Genomic DNA, 20,771 nt, shown 5'->3' on the forward strand with positions numbered 1-20,771 from the left:
CCAGCCCAAGGGGGGGATCCGGCCAAGCACCTAACCCAGGGAACTTCCCTCCCAACTTCCCACACGAGGGCAGAAATTCTCCAAATCCTGGGCAGAACTTTTTCCCCAGGTATCCACCCAATTTCCAGCCCCAAAATCATCCATCCTTCTTTCCCCAATTCCCTGATCCCAGACAACCTAATCCGGGAGAGTGGAGGCCAAGGGTGGAGGGGTACCAAAATCTTCCCAACCAGGGGTACTACCAGAGAAGGGATAGCTACCCTTCCCGGGATCAGCCCAGGGGAGAAAATAGAGCCCCGTATCAGCCTGAGCAGGTTTCACAACTTGAGCGCCAGGTCCAAAATATGGCACGAGATCTGGGTCACAAACTGAGGGCTCAACAGAACCCTCAGATGAGCATGCCACCGCCGAATGCCCCAAACTCTGGACCTGGTACTCCAGAACAATGACGGGGGCAGCACCCCGATAACACATCGGTTCCCAGGGAGGAGGCACAAGGGGAAGGGGGGTGTAAAGCCTTGGAGGAAGCTTCCTTCCCAACTTGTAAACAACCCCTGGAAAACCAGGAACCGGAAACAAAATCTCCTACCCCTGAAAGCCTGCCTCCCAAGGAGCAGAGGGGGGTAGGAGAAACAAAGGACCCAAACAGACCCACTTTGTGGAGGAGGTACAGATCTTCCATTTTGAGGGAGAGGGATCCTCAGAAGATCCCGGGAAAAGGATCTTCTCCTTCAGAGATGGGGGAACTCCTCCCAAAGAAAAATGGGTCCCAAGGGATTCCAATCCAGACTGGGGAGATATGGAGACTGGGCTACCGCCGCCCATCATCTCATCCCAGAACCCACAATACCAAAATCCCCTGGTTCAAACCCATCCTGGTGATTGCCTCCAAAAAGGGGGGGGCGGCCTGGAAACGGAACCAGGGGAACCCACAATGGCTCTGATCTCCAGTTGCCAACTTTTTCCTTCAGATTCCCAAGACTCTCCACAGAATTCTGCCCAAATCTCTTCTCTAGCAATGTCCAAAACCAGAAAGTTAGCCCACCAGTTGTCCAAAAATGTGCATTATCTGTGCCCCCTTGAGGAGAAGGAGGGAAGATACTATGCCCCGGTACAAGTACAGGGGCAGGGTACAATTTTGGCACTGGTGGACACTGGATCCCAAGCTACCCTTCTGTCCAAAAGGGCCTTTGAGGAACTAAATGCAGGAAGGGGGGAGAATTACCAAATTCCTCTCACCTCTCTTCCTGGACAAGTGCAGAACTTTGACAGGAAGGAAATTCCCGTTGAGGGGACTGCAGACTTGGACATTAAAATTGGGCGACACAAGGTGAAACACCCGGTCATAGTAGTGACTCCAGAGGGCCCTTGTTTACTCCTGAGAAGGTTGTCACCCCTAATAGATTGTGTAAACAAAGTCCTCTGGACCCAGACTAGCCGACCAATAAAATTAAAACAGAGTGTCAACCATGTTAGTTTAAACGGCACCTGCCACATGGTTGAACAAAAATCTGACCAAGTAGAATTTCGCTTCCAGAACAACCAAACTCCAGACGTGACAGTAATAGCAGTAGGACAACAGACTGGTGATGGGGGGGTCCTCTCTATTTCTGAAAATCAACCTTCCTTCCAGTTTAAGGTGGTATTCCACACTGGAAGGAAACACTCTGAAATTCTTCACCAATCCACAATCATAAACTCCCACTCCTATAGTCCAGAAAGATGTGAAATCAGCTCAGAGCCTGGCTGATATTCAGCAAATTGGAGAGCAGTTGTTCATCCCTGTTCAGTTAAATGATGGGAAGGACTCTGTTCTCGTTCGAGTGTGTGTGAACAACGGTAAGAGCTTCATCAGCGAAGCCATGTTCCGCCAACTCCCAAAAGATCCAGCCATTCCCACAGTCAAACTGATAGACGAATGGGAAATAGACCTGGAAGCACCTAATTCCAAACATCTCCTGCCAAGCAGGTGTATGCTCAAAATCTCCATTGGCAACAAGAGCATAGTCCATAATTGTTGGGTTGTGCGAGACGCCACCGCCGCCTTTTACTTAGGCAGTGACATTCTCAATCGCTTTGCCATTAGTTTGGACCTAATGAACTTCAAAGCTTGGTCCCGATTAGCGGATAATCCCATGGGCTTTGATGATCCAGAAAAAGCATTTAGGTCAGCTCAATTGCTACCTTATGCAGTTGAAATTCAGATTAAAGAGGAAGTCACCATCCCAGAAAGGACCCGACAATTCTCCCTGGAAGTGAAAGCTAAAAGAGGACAACATTTGAAAAACCCTCATGCTTACATACATCTAAACGCTTCTCTCCAACAGCAAGGGTTAGGGGTAAACCCAACACCATTAGTCAACATAGAACATAACACCATTCCAATAGAGGTGGATAACAGCGACTTAAAGAGTATTACTCTAGCCGCAGGCACCATTATTGGAATGGCGGTTGATGACCGACATTTCTCCATTGATTTAGGAAATGAACTGTTAGGACCAATCCCCAAGGACTGTTTTGACAGTGACAGTGAGGACAATACAACACCAGACAGGAATTTCACCCGGCATGGGGGGGACTTCTTGGTGTACACTTCTTGCCCTTATGTTAAGGAAGATGTGACTTGTGACTTCAGGAGGGATGAGGTGATTTTCCAGGTCCATGAGGGCTGCCTTTCCCACCTGAAGCCTCCAGTCCAAATCAGCACTCTGACCAGGGACCTCTCCACCCAGCTGGAGGAGGCCGCTGAGATAGCCAAACCAGAAGTCTTTCCAGGCTTCAGGCAGATGGTGGAAGAGAGAGTCAACCTAGCTGATGCCTGTGTGACTCTGGAACAGAAGCAAAAGTTGAAACAAGTTTTCTTGGATTTCCAAGATCTCTTTGCGGTAGACTCATATGACTGTGGTCGCACCGACATCCACACCACAACAATTCCCACAGACCCTGGAATGACTCCAGTGTTTGTGAAGCAATATCGTTTGCCTCTCGCATCCATGGAGTCCCTTACTGAAATAATTAAGAACCTTGAGTCCCGGGGAATAATTCGTCCAATACACAGCACCTTCAATAATCCGGTGCTGGGAATATTGAAGCCAAACGGCCAGTGGAGACTCTGCGCCGACCTCAGGGAGCTCAACAAATGGGTCCATACTTCCCGATGGCCTCTGCCCTACATTGACCAAGGGCTGGCCCAGATCCAGGGGTCACAGGTATTCACTGCAATAGACCTGACCAATGGATACTGGACTGTGCCTGTCAGTAGGGAGGGCCAATACAAGCTGGCTTTTACCTTTTGGGGGCCAGCAGTACACATGGACCCGGACTCCCTTCGGATACCTCAACTCCGGCAATTAATTCAACATTTCCCTACACAAGACCATGCCTGACCTGGGTGCAAGGGGTAACCTGGCTTATGTAGATGATGTCCTCATCAAAAGGTCATCTGTGGAGTAACACATAGCGGAGATCCGTTATGTTCTGACCCAGTTAAGGGCCGCCGGAGCAAAACTTTCCTTTCAGAAAGCACAGTGGTGTAGAACCCGTGTTAATTTCTTGGGGCATGAGATTACTCCTCAGGGTCTCTGTCCACAGGAAAAGAAAGTGGAAGCACTTCAGAAACTGAAAGACCCCACAACTCTGCGGGAACTAAAGAGCCTCCTTGGACTGACTAATTACAGCAGAAAGTTCATTGAGGGCTACGCAGAGATCACCAGACCCCTGATTCATCTCCTGAAGGGGGGGGGGGGGGGGTCAAGTGGGAATGGGGTCCAGAACAAGCCGAGGCAGTAAGACAACTCAAAAGAAGCCTCTCACAAGCACCCTGCCTAGCTTACCCTGTCAGAAACAAGGAGTTCTTCCTGGAGACAGGGTTCTCTAATACGTGCTTGACGGCAGTATTATACCAAAAGCATGACAAGGTCAATAAAGTAATCTCCTATGCGAGCAAAACTTTATCCTCTGTGGAGGAAAAATTCAACGATTGTGAGAAGGCACTCCTGGCAACGGTGTGGGCATTGAAGAATTACCGCCCGTTTATCCATGGGGAACACATCATAGTGGAGTCTCCACACCAGCCTCTGCAATATCTCCAAAGTGACAGAATCCGGGCCGGAAATGTGAGTAATTCCCGAATTACTTCCTGGATTCTGTCAATGCAAGGCTTTCCTGTGGAGGTCAGATATGGCCAAAACAAGAAGAGTCCCCTCACGCAAGGTCTGGCTGACTTGCATGATTGTGCCGGAGAAAGCTGTCTCGAGGACAAAAGTCTAAAAATCCAGGACAACACGGAGGCATATCTTAATTCCCCACACAAAGTCTTTGAAGAAGACCAGTGTAAGGGAATGCCCACTGTCTATGTGGATGGATGCTCTTACCATGTTGACAACGACGGGGAGAAAGAACTGGTGGCTGGCGTAGGGAATTCATGGGTGAAGGAGTTCCCAGAACCCTCACTGCTGTCCAGCATCAACTCCACGAACTGGTCATAATCACAGATTCAGATTATGTACGGAACGGGTTCGTGGAGCACCTGGTCAACTGGAAAACCAGAGGCATGTTATGCGCTAATAACAAACCCCTGAAACATGGGAAGTTAATCCAAAACATTGATGATCTGGTCACATCGAATGGGATGACCATCTACTGGAAAAAGATCAAGGGTCATTCCAAAGTAGAGCGACCAGACAAAACTGGAAATGACTTAGCTGATCAGCTGGCCAAAACCGGGGCCATCCAAGGGGATCTAATCGAAATAGAGTCCCTGTTGGGGGAAATCCAGGTCACTGCTATCACTATGTCCCAGACAAATGCTCACAATGATCTTTCAACTGCACAATGGAGTAAGGAGACCCCTGATGCTGATTTAATTACAGCTCAGAAGGGGGATCCAATTATTGGTAAGTTTTACCAACACCTTGAGGACCCTGAGAACTTTCCCCTGACGGATACCGATTACATTGGGAAAGAGGACCTAAGAGTGTTGATGAAATGTCCAAAAATGTTCCGAATCCAAGACGGTTTGCTGGTAAGAAAATCCAAAGCTGGCCACGATCAGTGGGTGGTTCCTACCTCATTCCGAAGCCTGATGTTAAGTCACGCCCATGATGCGGCCACCACCGGTCATAGGGGGTTTCACACAACACTGGAAATCTTAAGAGAGGTTGCATACTGGCCACACATGGGGCAGGACCTCGACCAATACTTGAAGGGGTGTCTTGTGTGTGCACAATTTCAGCCATCATCTCTCACACACCGGGCACCTCTCCAAAAGAGGGGAATGACACTGCCATGGTCAGATTTGCAAATCGACTTTGTAGGCCCTGTGATTCGCTCGTCTAGAGGAAACAAGTACATGTTGACCGTTACATGCTTGTTTACCAAGTGGGTGGAATGTCTCCCAGCCCCAAACTGCAAGGCAGAAACTGCAGCTGCCCTGATGATTAACCACATCTTTTCCCGTTTTGGTCTACCTCAAAGGATTGAGTCAGACAGGGGTAGCCACTTCACCAGTGAAGTAATGACAAAGATGTGGGAGATACTGGGGGTCAAGAGGAAGTTACATATTGCTTACCGGCCAGCTTCTTCTGGGGCAGTAGAGAGATATAACCGAACCATTGTGAGCGTATTAAAGAAGTTTGTGGCAGATTCTGGGCCAAGTTGGGATATCCGATTACCTCTAGTCCTAATGGCCATCAGATCTACCCCTTCATCTGCAACCAAAATGTCACCATTTGAGTTGATGACTGGACGCAAGATGGTGCTTCCCCAGCATTTGCTCTACAGAACCCAAGAGCAAACGTTGATAAATGCCTCCACAACTCATGAGTATGTGGAGAATTTAAGGAAACACCTTCAACATGCTTTTGCCTATGCTCAGCGGAATCTAGAAAGATCAGCTGAGAGTATGAAGATCCACTATGACCTCAAAACTTCCCGGAAGGAATATCAGGTGGGGGACCGGGTCTATTTATACAACTTCCAAAGAAACCAGGCAAGACAGCGCAAATATTTGCCTACATGGAAGGGACCCTTTGAGATTACAGACAAGATCTCCCCTGTGGCCTACAAGATCCGCATCCCCAAAGGCGGTTGGGCAGAGGGGGAAGACAAGTGGGTCCACGTCAACCAGTTGAAGTGTTGCCATCCCAGGCACACTTTGCAGCAACTGGAGGAGTCCTCTGTAATCCCAGAGGGTACCGCTCCAGAGTAATTCAATTCCAACCCTAAAATATCCTACATATAACCTATCAAATTCTGTGTTTCTCAAGTTTGTGTTCCTGTCGCTTAATTTAAAAAAATGTGCATGTTCATATCTGTTGAGTTCTAAAATATATATGCCACCCTACTATATCAATGGTGGGGGAGAAATGTCCATGAATAGGTATTGCCGCTTTTCCTTTGTCGTCCTAGGAGAAAGAAGGAGAAAGAAAACCTGGAGACTGGCCAGGGAGGACGACCTGGAGACCGGGAGCAGAGACCCAAGGGGCCCGGGGTACCGCCCAATATTCCCATCAGGACCGGCGAGGAGAACCGATCGATCAGTACCGGATGGAGTAAAAGATGCTGAACTGTGCCATTTGCAGAATTGGAAGAAGATTATGCGGACATACCAGTGCGTGGGTCATAACCTTCTGTGCACCCGACTCCCCATCGACTCAAATTCAAAGTGCAGTCGCGTGGGGGGGCTTTGTTGGGTGTCCTGACCCACGTTTGAGCAACATTTGGTGCTGTGGGCTTAGAAAATCCAAGATGGCCAAAAAGCCCACATGTACGCCAGAATAGGAAAACTGTGCAGTACTGGCATGGAAAACATCATGATGGCCAGAAATTCCCAGAAAATGCACTGGGGAATGCATGAAGAATAGGCTGCCACCCATTTTTGCCTAGGTTGTGTGCACAGGAGGGCACTGCCTAAAACCACCATTGGGCTACCCACACAGTAGCCTGAAACCATTGGGAATGGCAATGCTGATTGCCAAAAGCAACCTAGAACAGTGGGGAATTCATTTTCTTAAATCCCAAAAATGGTTGCATTACCAGTACTCACCACTATCAGAAAGCCGGCGTTTTAAAACCACCAGACCTTTGTGTAAAACTGAACAAATGAAACAAAACCAGACCAAGGAAAGACTTGCTAAGAGGTGGATACAATGTAAAACTATACTCTGAAATGACTTGAAGGAAGTAATTATTTAATGTGTATGTAAAAATCGTAATATACTTAAACTGGGGGACAAAAAGTGACATTTAGCTGAAACCTGGCTTAATGAAACTGAATTCTGCCTGACATCTACCCCCACAGGAGTTAAAACCTGCTCAGCCACACTTCCCCTTGCCAAAAGGAGTTGTCACCTCTGTGATTAGATTAGGGGTGGAGCAGTGCAGGGAGTTGAACAAAGGCCTGTCCTGGGCCCAGGCAGATGGTTTATTGGGGGGGATCGTAAATGGCTTCCTTTTGAACAAAGCCCTTCCTTGACTCAGGCAGAAGTTATATTGGGGGTGTCGTAAAAGTGGCTTCCTCTTGGCAGAAACGGGGAAGGGCAGCCCCTCTGAGGACAGGCTGAGCTTAAAGAAAGTGGATAGACTGGTTTCTCCACCATGTGACCTGGGAAGACACACCCCTGTTGGCCAGAATATGATTTTAAGAAAGATGTATAACTCATGGTGCGGACTTGTCAAAATTAGCTAAATGATACCATAATTCTTGTGATTTTTCTGCCCACATTTTAAGAGGTTTTAGGACCTGGTGGTATGATCTGGGGGGTTGCTAGCGGAAAATAGGGTTTCACTCCAAATGTCTGCATGCTAAAAATCGGACACTTCATCAATTAATGTCCATACTCCTTGCGCACATGTGTGTAAATTTGGGTAAATGTCCGATATTGCAAAACCAGTTACAAAGTGCAAAATGTTGCCATTTCTGAATGCAAGCCCCCAGGAAGAGCAGAGTTTGAACAGAGTATACCTCATGTGATATGTGATGGGTGCATGTAATTTTAAACAACTGTGTATCTGTGCAATATGTATTTGAATCAAATATAGATTTGTGGGCAAACTGACCAGGGGAGGATCCTCTGACCCATAAAACCTACAGCAACACTCTGACTCACATTTCCTTCCCCAATCATGGGAGAGGGGAGAATTGGGCCAATGACAAGTAGAGAGGGGTAGGCTTTGCTAGGCCCAGGCACACACCCATTTTCAAAACACATAAAAAGAGACTGCTGGGACAGGTAGGGGCATTCAAATCCAGTTGCTGCAACGCGCTCTGCCGGACCACACAACATCCAGAAGATACCAGATCCAACACTTAGATTTTAAAACTCCAAAGAACTTGATTCAGAACTCAAAGCAAGGGCCTAAACTCACAAACTGAGAACTCTTCTCAGCATGCCTCAGCATCCAGCAAACCTAACAGCGGTAGCAGCATCCAGGAGCCGTGCAGATCAGCGCTGTGTCCAGAGAAAGCTGTGCAGAAAGATCCTGGAGCTGTGCACAGATGCTGTACCCAGAGATCCAGGAGCCGGGCCAGGAGCAGTGTCAGACCAGACCAGCAGAGCAGAGACCAGACGCTGTGCGCAGAGACCGTCCGGGGCGAAACCGAAGCCATCTTGACCCGATCCGTGAGACCTAGACCTTCCAAATACATTGTGAGTACAGCTAGGACGGTGTGAAACCAAATCTCTTAGTTTCCAGTGATATAATTCAATCTATTTAATCTAAGTAGAACTGCCTCCTAACTGTCACTTGTCAATTCTGCAGCCGCATAGCTGTCACCTGTCATTTTTAAAAGCTGTCACCTGTCAATTTGAGTTACTTTTAATTCGAAAAACGACCTTTACAAAATCGTTCATATCTTTGGAACCGTTTGGGCTAGAAACTTGGTCCAACTTTCCTCTGAAAGCTCAGAATCTTAGCTTTTCAACGAACCTAGAACCGCCTTGCTTCTCCTTATACTTTTGCCGTAATCGCGATTCACGCTTTCGCGAATTTTGCAGCGATTCGCGATTTGGTTAAAAATCCAGCCACGTGTGAAAACAGCAGCTTCCTTGCTTTCCCTTGCCAAAAATTCGTTTAACCTGCTAGTTACTCCTAGAGCATTGTTAAAGGGAGCCTGAGCTCATCCCAAGTATCTTTCACTCACCCTGAACCTCCTGACGGGAATTAAAAGCATTTTCAGCATATTTCTCACTGCATTGTCACCATATTCAAAGCATTTTGCCTGTGTTTCAAAACTCCTATCGCTTGTATAAGCTGATGGGGGGGAATCAAACTGAATTCTATTTGATTGCATTCCTAAGAACTGTTTGCTCTCATCTTCATCTCCTTACATTGCATAAAGGGGGGGGGTGAATTGTCCAAGAAAGTGATTGCATTGTCTTTTGCTGAAATCCTATCAAGTTATTTTCTGTACTGCATTTTCATTCCACATTGCATCTTTTTGAAACCATAAAAGTATTGCTATCTTATCCATCCTATACCCACTCATCATTGATTTATAAAGAAGTGTGCTAGTGCCAGACTATCCATTATTGATTACTGCTCAGATTAAGTGTGATATGCAATTATTAATTCATTATAAAAGTGTGATATATATATGTACTGTTTAATTTTTTTTCAAATAAACCTTTTAAACTTGCAAAACAGATCTACTTCTTGGCTCAGTGGGGTCAGGGGGATTCTAAGAGAGGGGTGTTATACAGGGGTTGCCATCCAGAATATGAACCTGGACATAAAGATATATCAATAAGGGTTTTTCATTCAGTATCCCAGGCTAGGCATTGACTTGGCTGTAGTGCTGGATTGAATCTTCTTACACGGTAGTTGACCTGTTGATCACGTATTGTGCTACAGAATACCTGCCTTTTGGCCTCTGTCATTGACTGCCTGTGCATTAATAACCGCATGCTTAATGCCCGTTCAGAAATTACAGTAATTGGGCTAAGTGACATTGCCCAGTGCCCCAGGTGCCTGCTGTGTGTGCAGTACTTTTCCACAGGCGACTTGTGCTACAGAATGCCTGGCCAATGGCTAATGTGCACCTAATGCCCACCTATTCATTAGTTGGTCACAGAAGATGGGTTCACCGGTTACATGGCATGCCATGCCTGCCCATCATTTGCTGAAATTGCTTTGCGTAGATCAGAAGGCATGGCCATCATACTGTTTTCCATCTGTTACTCTGCCATGGAAGCCCTGCCCATCCATTATTCTGCTACCTTATGTGTGACTCCCAATCTGTGCCACAGTCCATATTCTTGGTTGTGAGTGTTTAGACTCTCGTACTAAAGACGCTCTTAAGGTCCCCGGCTGCAAATCTCAGGCCCTGGGACTGTGAAAAAGAAAACTGCAGACCTATAAAATAGCCAATAAGAACAGAGAGAAACTGTCTGCCCAGGGCACTGAGCACTTCAGCTAATTCAAGTGGGCATTGGTGGTGTCCGGGCCTCACATGCTTCCTTTGTTTTTCAGGTGCCATTGTGGATAAGGTTGTGACCGAGACAAACCCTTCCACCTGTCTGGAGCTGGGCACGTACTGTGGGTATTCCGCAGTAAGGGTTTCACGGCTCCTGAAGTCTGGCGCCCAGCTTTTAACCATTGAAAACTGCCCGCCTCATGCTGCCATCGCCCAACAGATGGTCGACTTTGCTGGTGTGCAGGACAAAGTAAGTACGTACCTGCAGGATAGGTCCGTCTCAAGTCGAGGGAGCATGCGGGTGGATGGTGTCCCCCCTCCCCTTTTTTTCAGAGGGCACCTTGATATACTAATTTCTGGTGACACCACATTCAATTGGTATGTTAATGAGTTCCCCACGGACTTGACCCCTGATGCAAGCCCCATTTGTCCCAGACCATGCAGAGGTTGAAGCCCGCCAGAGGGTCTCCTGATTTTCCAACAGACTAGTTCCAATCTGTGAGAAGAGAAAGGTGAAGCAGTGGCACGGTGCTGGATACCAGTAAGCATGGTGGGTAGAATGGCATAGATGAGATTGCGGTGAAGCTTCTCAAGACCCTCCTTTTCTCTTCCTCCTTCCCTCCACCGTGCTAATGTCCCCCTCTTCCTCTTTTTGACTGGCTGCCTGGTCCCTTCAGACCTTTACACGGCACCAGCCCCTCCACGACCAGTCTACCCCTGCACTTGGTCTCCCCTGACCCCCACCCCTTACTTGCACTTGCCCTACCGGGCTCCCTCCCCCTGCCCCGGCTGGGCCTGCACCCCTTGAGCCCATCCAGTCCGTTCCTCGCGCTTTGCTCGTGGACCTTCTTTCCATCGCACTCTCTGCAGTCCCCTGGCACTTGGCCACCTGGTCTCCTCTTAGCACTCGCCTAACCCATGGGCCGTCACCGTTAGCCCCCCTGCTATTGTGCGCTCGCCATTGCTCCAACCTGCACTTCTTCCCACCTTCGCATTAGCGCATTCCGCTCTTACCGGCATTCCCCGTCCCCTCTTCCCCCACACTTCTTGTTACTGCACTTGCACGATCCGTATGACACAAGGCTTGGTAGGACCGGTTTTGTTTTCTTCATCCCTGTTCCCTCCTCCCCCTTTGTCACGTTGCACCTTGAAACACCATTTGCTGTATAGGCGCATTATAAATACCCAATGAATAAAGAGCATGACTTATACTAGGAAGCATTCTCATGCCCTGGCCCTCCCAATCAATAAGAGGTAACAATTGACCCCCAAGAATAACCCGTGTTCAGTATGTGCTGCCTGGAGCTGAGGTGTCTCCATTAAAGTGACTGACCCCTGCTCGTAAACTGAATAAGCGCCCCACTGAGACATTAAAAAGGGAAGAAGGCCTAACTGAGGAGCTTTAGGCAAATAAATGAAACCTTGGAATGTTGGATTAATTTTGTAATGCTTGTGTTGCGCTAAACTGGATGTTATATGGTTAACCACACTGTTTTAATTTTAAGTGTTGTTCTTCAGTGGTCTGTCCCCCAAATCCATAAGAAACGACATGCTCCACAAAGGTCCAATTTAATAAAAACAGTTACCTCTTGTAAAGGACAGAGTAATTTGTTACTTAAATGCAGCGAATGTCCATTAGCACCCAGGGCGGGGGGAGCAACAAATCGGGTTGCTTGGATCGTGGGCTGAGTCCCACTATACAAGCCTGCCTTCCAAGCAACCTCACGGCTGCTTCCCCTGCCCTGCCATCTTCCCTCCACCCTCAGTTCCCTTAAAGTCCAATTTCCTGTCCCCCCCACCTCCACTTACCTGATGGCAGTGGCGGTAGTCGTGCTGCCGCTTTGTCTTCCTTCTTTTGGCCACCATGGAAATGGGAGAGGGGCTCCGCTGGGAGCCCTGTGGCAGCCATCTTGAGAAAGTAATTTGTATGAATGAATGGGACCCCGCGATGCGTGCCGTTAATTCATTCATAGGATACTGCCATCAGCACCGCAGGTTGCCGGATTGGCAACCTGGTGTGGTAATAGCAATAATCACCCATTCCACAGGCTGGAACGTGTGATAACAGCACCGGGTACCCTCGTTAAAGGCCCTTGTGTATCTGTAGTACGCTTGATTATTATTATATTAAAGCAACAAATGCCCATTAGTCTATGGTGAGATAATTCATTCTGCGCTAAAGACCTAGAGATCACCAATTTAATCCTCACCAAAAATGATGCTTCAGCATCAGAACTGGTGGGTTTTATACAACCTCTCTGAAGGCTTTAATCCTTGTAGTTCTTACATATTTGTAATTCCCCATCGAGAGGAGCGTCCGTCTTTCTATTGAATATACTTTTCCAAGTAGAAGATTCATTTCACTTCTATATTTCCACTGCGGTGATCACTGATGACTTTATTTATGGCTGAGTGCATTGTCCAACCTGACCTGGTCCTTAGTCCCAATGAAAGTTTCTTCAATACTCTTACTTAAATGTTTCCTGTAGAAGGGGTGAGGGCCGCTGGAGGGACACGAGAGGTATAGGGGGGTAGAGCAGGGCAGTATGGACTGCCTCAAGAATTACTGCATTTTCCAATTTTTGCAGGTCAAGGTTCTTCAAGGTGCATCCCAGGAGATAATCCCAAAACTCAAGAAGGAGCACGGGGTGGACACGCTGGATTTTGTGTTTATTGACCACTGGGGCAAGGGATATGCCCCGGACACCAAGCTGCTGGAGGTAAGCTGGAGACTATTCTAGTAAGTGTTGTCTCTCATTGCATTATGCATGTGTCATGTGCATGTTCCTGTGGTTTTGGGTCTTGGCCGACCTCCTGCAGAACCGTATATGCTGGTACATATATATTTATTATATAGTGGGGTGATACTTTCCCACAAATACTTGCACAAAAGTGAAACAAAAAAAATCAGACGTATCAATTGTAATCAAACATGGAGCTTCAGCACATGGACCATACCAACCAACTACTGGCCGATTACAACAGTCCCGCTCCTACTTAAAATTTTAGATCTTGCAGACTACCTGCAGGTTCAGCAATTCCTGGAGGACAACAAAATCCTAGGGATGTGCCAATCCGGTTTGCGCCCAGGACACGGCTAGGATTCTGCACTTCTAGACCTCAAGAACCAGCTAGACGAGATTACGGACAAAGGAAACAGAGCCCTGATCCTGCTCCTAGCTCTATCTGCAGCTTTTGATCTGGTCAACCACCAACTCCTCTACCAATACCTCACTACCCACGCCAACTTCTCCCCGCCAGTCATTGCCTGGGTTACCTCCTTTCTGGAAGGCAGAATCATGAGTCTTCTCAGACACAGCCAATGCTTCTCCCTCCTCCATCACCTGTGGTATCCCCCAAGGCTCCTGCATCACCCCCACCCTCTACAACATCTTCAACAGGCCCCTATTCAACATTTTAGACCCCCTATGCATAGCCTACACCGACTATGTCGATGACACACAAATCCTTATCGCCCTCTCCGTTAACTACCTAGAAGATTCCAATACTCTCAACAACATCTACTCCACAATCCAGTCATGGATGGCAGAAAACCACCTTTGTCTAAACAGCGACAAGACTGAAATTCTAATTGTCAGCTCTCCCTATGCCCGTAAGTCTCTGAATTCTCAGTACACCTCTTTCAAATCGACCAGTGTGTGATTCCAGTCTCACAAACAGTAAAGACACATAGTGTCCACCTTGATGCCTCTCTAACTTTATCCAGAAAAGTGAGCGCTATTGCATCCTCGGCAGCTTACGCAACCATTGCCCAGGCTGTTATTGGATCAAAGTTAGACTGCTGTAACGTCCTATTTACAGGCATTTCCGTTAGCAATATCAGAAAACTGCAAATCATTCAAAATAATGCCTTGAGATCAGCCCTGAACATCCCAAAAAGGGAACACATCACCAATGCCGGAAGGGAAGCTCACTGGCTGCCCATGAAGGGAAATATCCACTTCAAAGCCTTGTCCATTGCACACAAGTACCTCGCTAGAACAGCGCCTCCTTGACTCGCACAAATAATTTCTAAAGCACATTCCCTTAGACCTACCAGGAACCCTTACTTGGACAGACTGCTAGTGCCAAAAGTGAGAAGATCTAAAGCGGGAGGCTCTAACTTCCCCTACTGCGCTGCCAAACTCTGGAATGACTTTCCCCGCCTCTCCGGGGGCTGAGAAGTCCTACTGGGTCTTTCGCAAAGCCCTCAAAACCCAGCTCTTCTCCTAATCTCCCACCCTGACCACCCAGTCAACTACTCCTTGACACCCGACCATGTTATGCTCGGCCTGACCTGTATGTATGTAACACTTCACTGTGCAACCAATGTAACCTCACGTATTGCTCCTTGTCTGTCCACCTATACCTTACTGTCTGACTAATTGTGTTTCACCCACATGTACCTGACTTGTACGTGCAACAGTGCCTCAATGCCTCTAGGTTGTATGTGCGCTTTACAAATGAAATAAATAAATAAAGGTACCAATGCAAAATTAGTTAAAGGACATTTTTTGTAGACCATCTTTCCCAGTTTACAGCCTCCTGGGTTTCAAAGCTAAACCCCCCTTCTGTGTTTCAACAGCAGAGCTTGAGCTCAAGAAAGTTCATATGTGGGAAGTTAAAATTAAGACTCCACCCCCACCAACTCACAAACAAATGACACCAGATCTCTAATGCAACTCATCGTATGCACGTAACCTTTGCCCTCACTACTGTAACTGTAGCCCCAACCACTGGGGGTTGTGCATCTGCAATTTCGGAGCAATTGTAAAATTATTTTCATCCAGACAAACAACAGAGATTTTTAATGTCGGGGCATGGAGGGACTCCCATAACCTGATCCGCTTGTTATTTGACTATCGCTTTGCAGTCATAGGGAGCATAGAAACAAGGGAGTGGGGATCTAAGAGGGGAGGTACCCTTGTTTCGATGCTTCTTATCATTGTAAAGCACTCCATTGCTTCCCGAAGCGAGGTCCGAGCTCAATAAATACCTTAATAGTAGTGATTACACCTTGAGTAAAGGCTGCGAGTGCACTGTGAGTGGAAGCCTGAACAAATCCATTGAGTGCACTGTGAATGATGGAGCCTTGAGTGAATGCTCTGAGTGGAAACCTGATTGAATGCTATACGTGCACTTTGAAAGATGAAACCTTGAGTGAGTGCTGTGAGTGCACTGTGAATGATGAAACTTTGAGTGAAAGCTTCAGTGAACGCTGTGATTGTACTGTGAATCATGGAGGCTTGAGTGAATGCTGGGAGTGCATTGTACATGGTGGAGCATTGCGTGAGTGCTGTAAGTGCAACGTGAATGATGAAAGATTGAGTGGAAGCTTCAGTGAATGCTGTGAGTGTACTGTGAATGATGGAGCCTTGAGTAAATGCTGTGAGTGGAACCTTGAGTGAATTTCAGCAAGAGTGTGGGAGCCCCTCTACTGATATGATATGATAGGTTATTTATAACACGCTTAATACCCAGAGGTTTCTAAGAGTAGACCCGGGGATTTAACCTGTGTTACTCTGTGTCGTCTTGCTTCCAAGGCGAGCACGTTGCCACTAAGCTATCCTCCCGAGACTGAGAACAGACATGGGTCAAATACCTGTTCTATGGAATGTGTTCCAATCAGTGGGTCTAAGACCACGTTTTAGCTCACTGCACCCTTCACAGAGGAGAAATATCCATTTGCATATCAGTCTTTGTCTCACCCACAAGGGCAGTCCAGCACCAAAATGCTAGGCATTTCTTCTCTGAACAAGAGTACTGTGATGAATCGAGGGATTCAGTTACTTCTCCTCAGGAGTGAGCCCTTCCTTTTGAGGCTAGGGAGGTGAGCCTGCTATGCAACATTCCCCCTTGGGGTGGCAGTAAGCGGGTCCTCACAGGGAGAGACTCCCCTCCTGGGGACAAGCATTCCCGTTCCAATGAGGAACTCTCTTTGCATTACACTCAGAAACACTCAGAAACACCCTAAGGCTTTATCAGTTGACCAGAATCCTCCTAAGTTTCTGCCTGATACGGAGACGAGTAAACACCTAAAGAAAGAATACAGAATTGCCTGACACTGGGGTGAAGAAAGCCAAAGGAGTTGTGCTGAGCCTAAGTCTGACACAAAGAAAGGACTGCTACTGGAAACTGGGGAAGCTCCATAGCAGCATCATGAAAGAGGGAGGAGCAAGAGAACCTGAGAAAGACACTGGAATTCCAAGCCAGCTGGATGGATGCTGGTAACGGGGTGAGGACGCTGTTGTCTGTGCAGGTGTCCAACTAGAACCCATTAGTGCCCGGGCTGCACTGTGAGAGGGGCAGATGCGAGGGAGTTTGCCAAACAAGGGACCGTCCCTGACATTTCAGAAACAAGCACGGAGGAGAGACGCCGTGGGTGAGAAGTGCCCGAGCCATGACAGGACACAGAGAGAGTACTCGCCTGGAGGTGGCTGGGAAGGAAATGGAAAGACCACACCTATCCACACCGAGACCACAAAGGGAGAAAGACACAGAAGCCTGTCGGAGAGAGGAAATAAACCAAATGCAACAGCCATTCTGGCGAACCATGGAGGAACACCAAAGGTGAGTGCCGACCCAGTGACGCAGCCGTATTACACTAAAGGTAACGGTGAGAGTTGGAGACCTGGGTGACTAGGCACATCTAATGATAATATCCCTCATAAAAATAACAGAGCAAATATAAAGATTCAAGTCAGCCTACTCGTCCCAGCGAGTGTGAATACATTCAGAAGAGTGAGAATCACAAAGGAACTCTGCCTACTCACCCCAGTGAATGTGAATACATTCAGAAGAGTGAGAATCACAAGCAGACTCAGCCTACTCATCCCAGTGAGGGTGAATACATTCAGAAGAGTGAGAATCACAAAGGAACTCGGCCTATTTGTCACAGTGAGTGTGAATACATTCAGAAAAGTGAGAATCACAAAGGGACTCGGCCTACTCATCTCATTGAATGTAAATACATTAAGAAGATTGAGAATCAATCAGAAGGGGACACAGCCTACTCATCCCAGTGAATGTGAATGCATTCAGAAAAGTGAGAATCACAAAGGAACTCAGCCTACTCGTCCCAGTGAATGTAAATGCATTAAGAAGAGTGAGAATCACAAGAGGACACAAACTACTCGCCCCAGTGATTGTGAATACATTAAATAGAGTGAGAATCATACAGAGATTCACCCTTCGTGTCCCAGTGAGCGTGTATCTGCTAAGAAGAGTGAGAATCACACAGGGAAGCAATATATTTGTCCTAGTGATAGTATAAAATAAGAGTGAGAACTGTTCAGGAACTCAACCTGCTTGTCCCAATGAATGGAAAGCTTATACAAGGAGTGAAGCAGGCCACTGGGTACATTGCACAGATCCCTGTGTGACGGCACGGACACCACAAGGAATAAGAAGTAATAATCAAGGAGCTAGCAAATTGGAGGAGCTGGTGTCAGTAAAAGAACAGTTTCCAACAATAGTTGAGAGGAACAGACAAAATAAATATTCAAGGGCCATAGTGCTTAGAGACAGGAACTTGAGAGCTTGAACAGAACCAAAGAAAGGGGGGTGGAGAAATCACTTAAAAGGACTGGTACAGCAAATAGTGAGAAGCTATTTGAAGATCCTATAATAGAGAAATACTTGCTGGCAAAGCAACCCCAGGAGAAGGGAGTCATTCTCCTGTTCTTTAGTTATTTAGAATAAGTGGTAGGGTTAGTAAGGAAAATTGCTTTTGGATGGAGGACAGAATTACTTTGGACTCTAGACCAGACGACGAGCACCCTCGTTTAGTTGCGTTAGGCAGGGAGTTCCTTAGACTAGGGAAAGGTAGGCATTTTTCTATTGTTTTCAATAAACATCCTTTAAAATTGAAATTATTGGTCTGCCTCCTTCTTCCGACCTACTATAAACCCCAGACACCTGTTTCGGCCTTGTTGGGCCTCCTCAGTGAGGCCCTGCTGAGCCTCTCTAAGGCACAGTGAGCTTTGGTTACTTAGGGTGAAACCCAGAGTTTTACAATTTTAAGCAAGAGTGTGGGAGCCCCTCTACTGAGAACAAACATGGGTCAAATACCCTGTTCTATGGAATTTCCTCCACTCCTGAGGGTCCACAACCTTCAGTCAATGCTGTGAGTGTATTGTTAATGATAACCTTGAGTGAAGGCTGTGAGTGCAGTGTGAATGATACAACCTTGAGTGAGTGCTGCGAGTGCACTGTGAATGATGGAACCTTGAGTGAGTGCTGAGAGTTCACTGTGAATGATGTAACCATGAGGGAGTGCTGCAAGTGCCCTGTGAATGATGGAACCTTGAGTGAAATGCTGTGAGTGCACTGTGAATGATGTAACCTTGAGGGAGAGCTGCAAGTGCCCTGTGAATGATGGAACCTTGAGTGAATGCTGAAAGTGCACTGTGGATGATGGAACCTTGAGTGAGTGCTGAGAGTGCACTGTGAATGATGGAACATTGAGTGAGTGCTGCGAGTGCACTGTGAATGATGGAACCTTGAGTGAGTGCTGCGAGTGCACTGTGAATTATGGAACCTTGAGTGAGTGCTTCGAGTGCACTGTGAATGATGGGACCTTGAGTGAGTGCTGCAAGTGCACTGTGAAAAATGGAACCTTCAGTGAGTGCTGCGAGTGCACTGTGAATGATGGAAGCTTGAGTGAGTGCTACGAGTGCACTGTGAATGATGGAACCTTGAGTGAGTGCTGCGAGTGCACTGTGAATGATGGAAGCTTGAGTGAGTGCTGTGAGTGCACTGTGAATGACGGAACCTTGGGTGAGTGCTGCGAGTGCACTGTGCATGATGGAACCTTGAGTGAGTGCTGTGAGGGCTGCGAGTGTACTGTGCATGATGGAACCTTGAGTGAGTGTCCTGAGAATGGCAGCTGGATCCTGTCTGGGGAGTGCATTGTCCTGTTGGTGATCCTTACTTATCTGCTTAAATTAACTTTACTGTAACTGTGCCGCAACTTACAATTAAACTACAGGCCTAAGCCCTTGCACCACTCGCCCCAGCCAGATTCTACAACTGAGCCATTCCGAAAACACTGATTTGTTAAAAGAAGATATTTTCTGAAATATTAATCGATTCTTAAAAAATAAACAAAAATGGATTAGTAATGAAACCAAATAGATTTTCAGCTAAATGAAGGATTTGCTTAAAAAAGAAATTATTTGCCACTTGATAACCTGAATCTCCCTGAAAACACAGACCATTTGCTTTTTGGTAACATAGCAACATTTTTAAGGTCCGATCCCATTTGCAATTCACAAGAATGAAAACCTACTTTCACCCTTGAAGATGCATTTTTTGTGGGTTCTTTTGTGTGTAGTGTTTAGTAGCACCTTCAAGCTGTCTCAAAGCACTATGGGCTAAAGGATAATGGAGGGGAGCGTGGAATAGTAGAGGTGGGGAGGTTGTTCTAATTCATTTGTGAGAGTTAATGACCAGACTGGTATTTATGCAGTATAAGCCATTCAACCCAAGTCAAAGAGCAGGGTGAAATGGAAGAGAGTCTTTCACTCTACTCTGGGATGAGGAAAGACCACTACATGAAGATGCTGATGAAAGAGATAGGTTTGCAGTTTTCTTCTAAAAGTCAACAAGGAAGTGGCTCTATGGATCACCAGAGGTGGGAGTTTGTGTGCAAGGGGAACCAAAGCCTGCAAAGAGCAGCAGGGGCTTTTCTAGACCTATAGCAGGGCACCGTAGCTTGAGCGGAATGTCCCAGCTAGACCTATAGCAGGGCACCGTAGCTTTGAGTATAATGACTGAGCTAGCTCAGACCAGATCTTCTCTTTTAAGTCGACTGTAGCATAACTGTGGAGGATTTTAAACATTTAGATCATGGCCTTAAATTTCACCCGGGCCAAGACTAGGGGCCAGTGCCGTTTCCGAAGGAGAGGTGTGATGTGAGCCCTCCTGGGCATATTGGTGACAATGTGGGATACAACACCAGGAGAACCTGAAGACAGTGGCTGCTCTTCTGGTTTGCTGCCAGGAGTGGAACTTTACAGTAATCCAATTTTGGGCCTGTTATTGTGTGAGCCACTATGGCACAGTTCTAATCTCCCCCGACAGTAGGTGAAGAATTTGTCTCATTTCCATTTTGAGCTCTCCGTCCTACTATTTCATGCTACATACTTGTGGAATTGTAATTTTAATTGGTTATTTATAACATGCTTAATACCCAGGGTTGCTAAGCGTGGACCTGGGGATGCAACCGGTGTTGCTCTACGTCGTCTTGCTTCCAAGATGAGCACGTTGCCCCGAGCTATCCTACCAAGACTGGGCATCATCGAACAGGACACCAAGCATTGCAACCTTGTCTGTGGCTTTAATAAGTTCTGATGAG

General features: G+C 47.0%; 1 protein-coding gene across 1 annotated transcript in view; it reads left to right on the forward strand.

Annotated features, from left to right (window-relative positions):
* The window catches only part of LOC138492670 (catechol O-methyltransferase-like), a 75,371-nt gene that overhangs the window by 45,294 nt on the left and 9,306 nt on the right, over nucleotides 1–20,771 (forward strand). The window contains exons 3-4 of the mRNA XM_069619987.1: nucleotides 10,471–10,664; nucleotides 13,003–13,134. Coding sequence (XP_069476088.1) covers nucleotides 10,471–10,664; nucleotides 13,003–13,134 — 326 coding nt within the window. The remainder of the gene's footprint in view (nucleotides 1–10,470; nucleotides 10,665–13,002; nucleotides 13,135–20,771) is intronic.

The sequence above is a fragment of the Ambystoma mexicanum genome, chromosome 10 (genome assembly GCF_040938575.1).
Source record: "Ambystoma mexicanum isolate Mex_15411 chromosome 10, UKY_AmexF1_1, whole genome shotgun sequence".
Lineage (NCBI taxonomy): Eukaryota > Metazoa > Chordata > Amphibia > Caudata > Ambystomatidae > Ambystoma > Ambystoma mexicanum.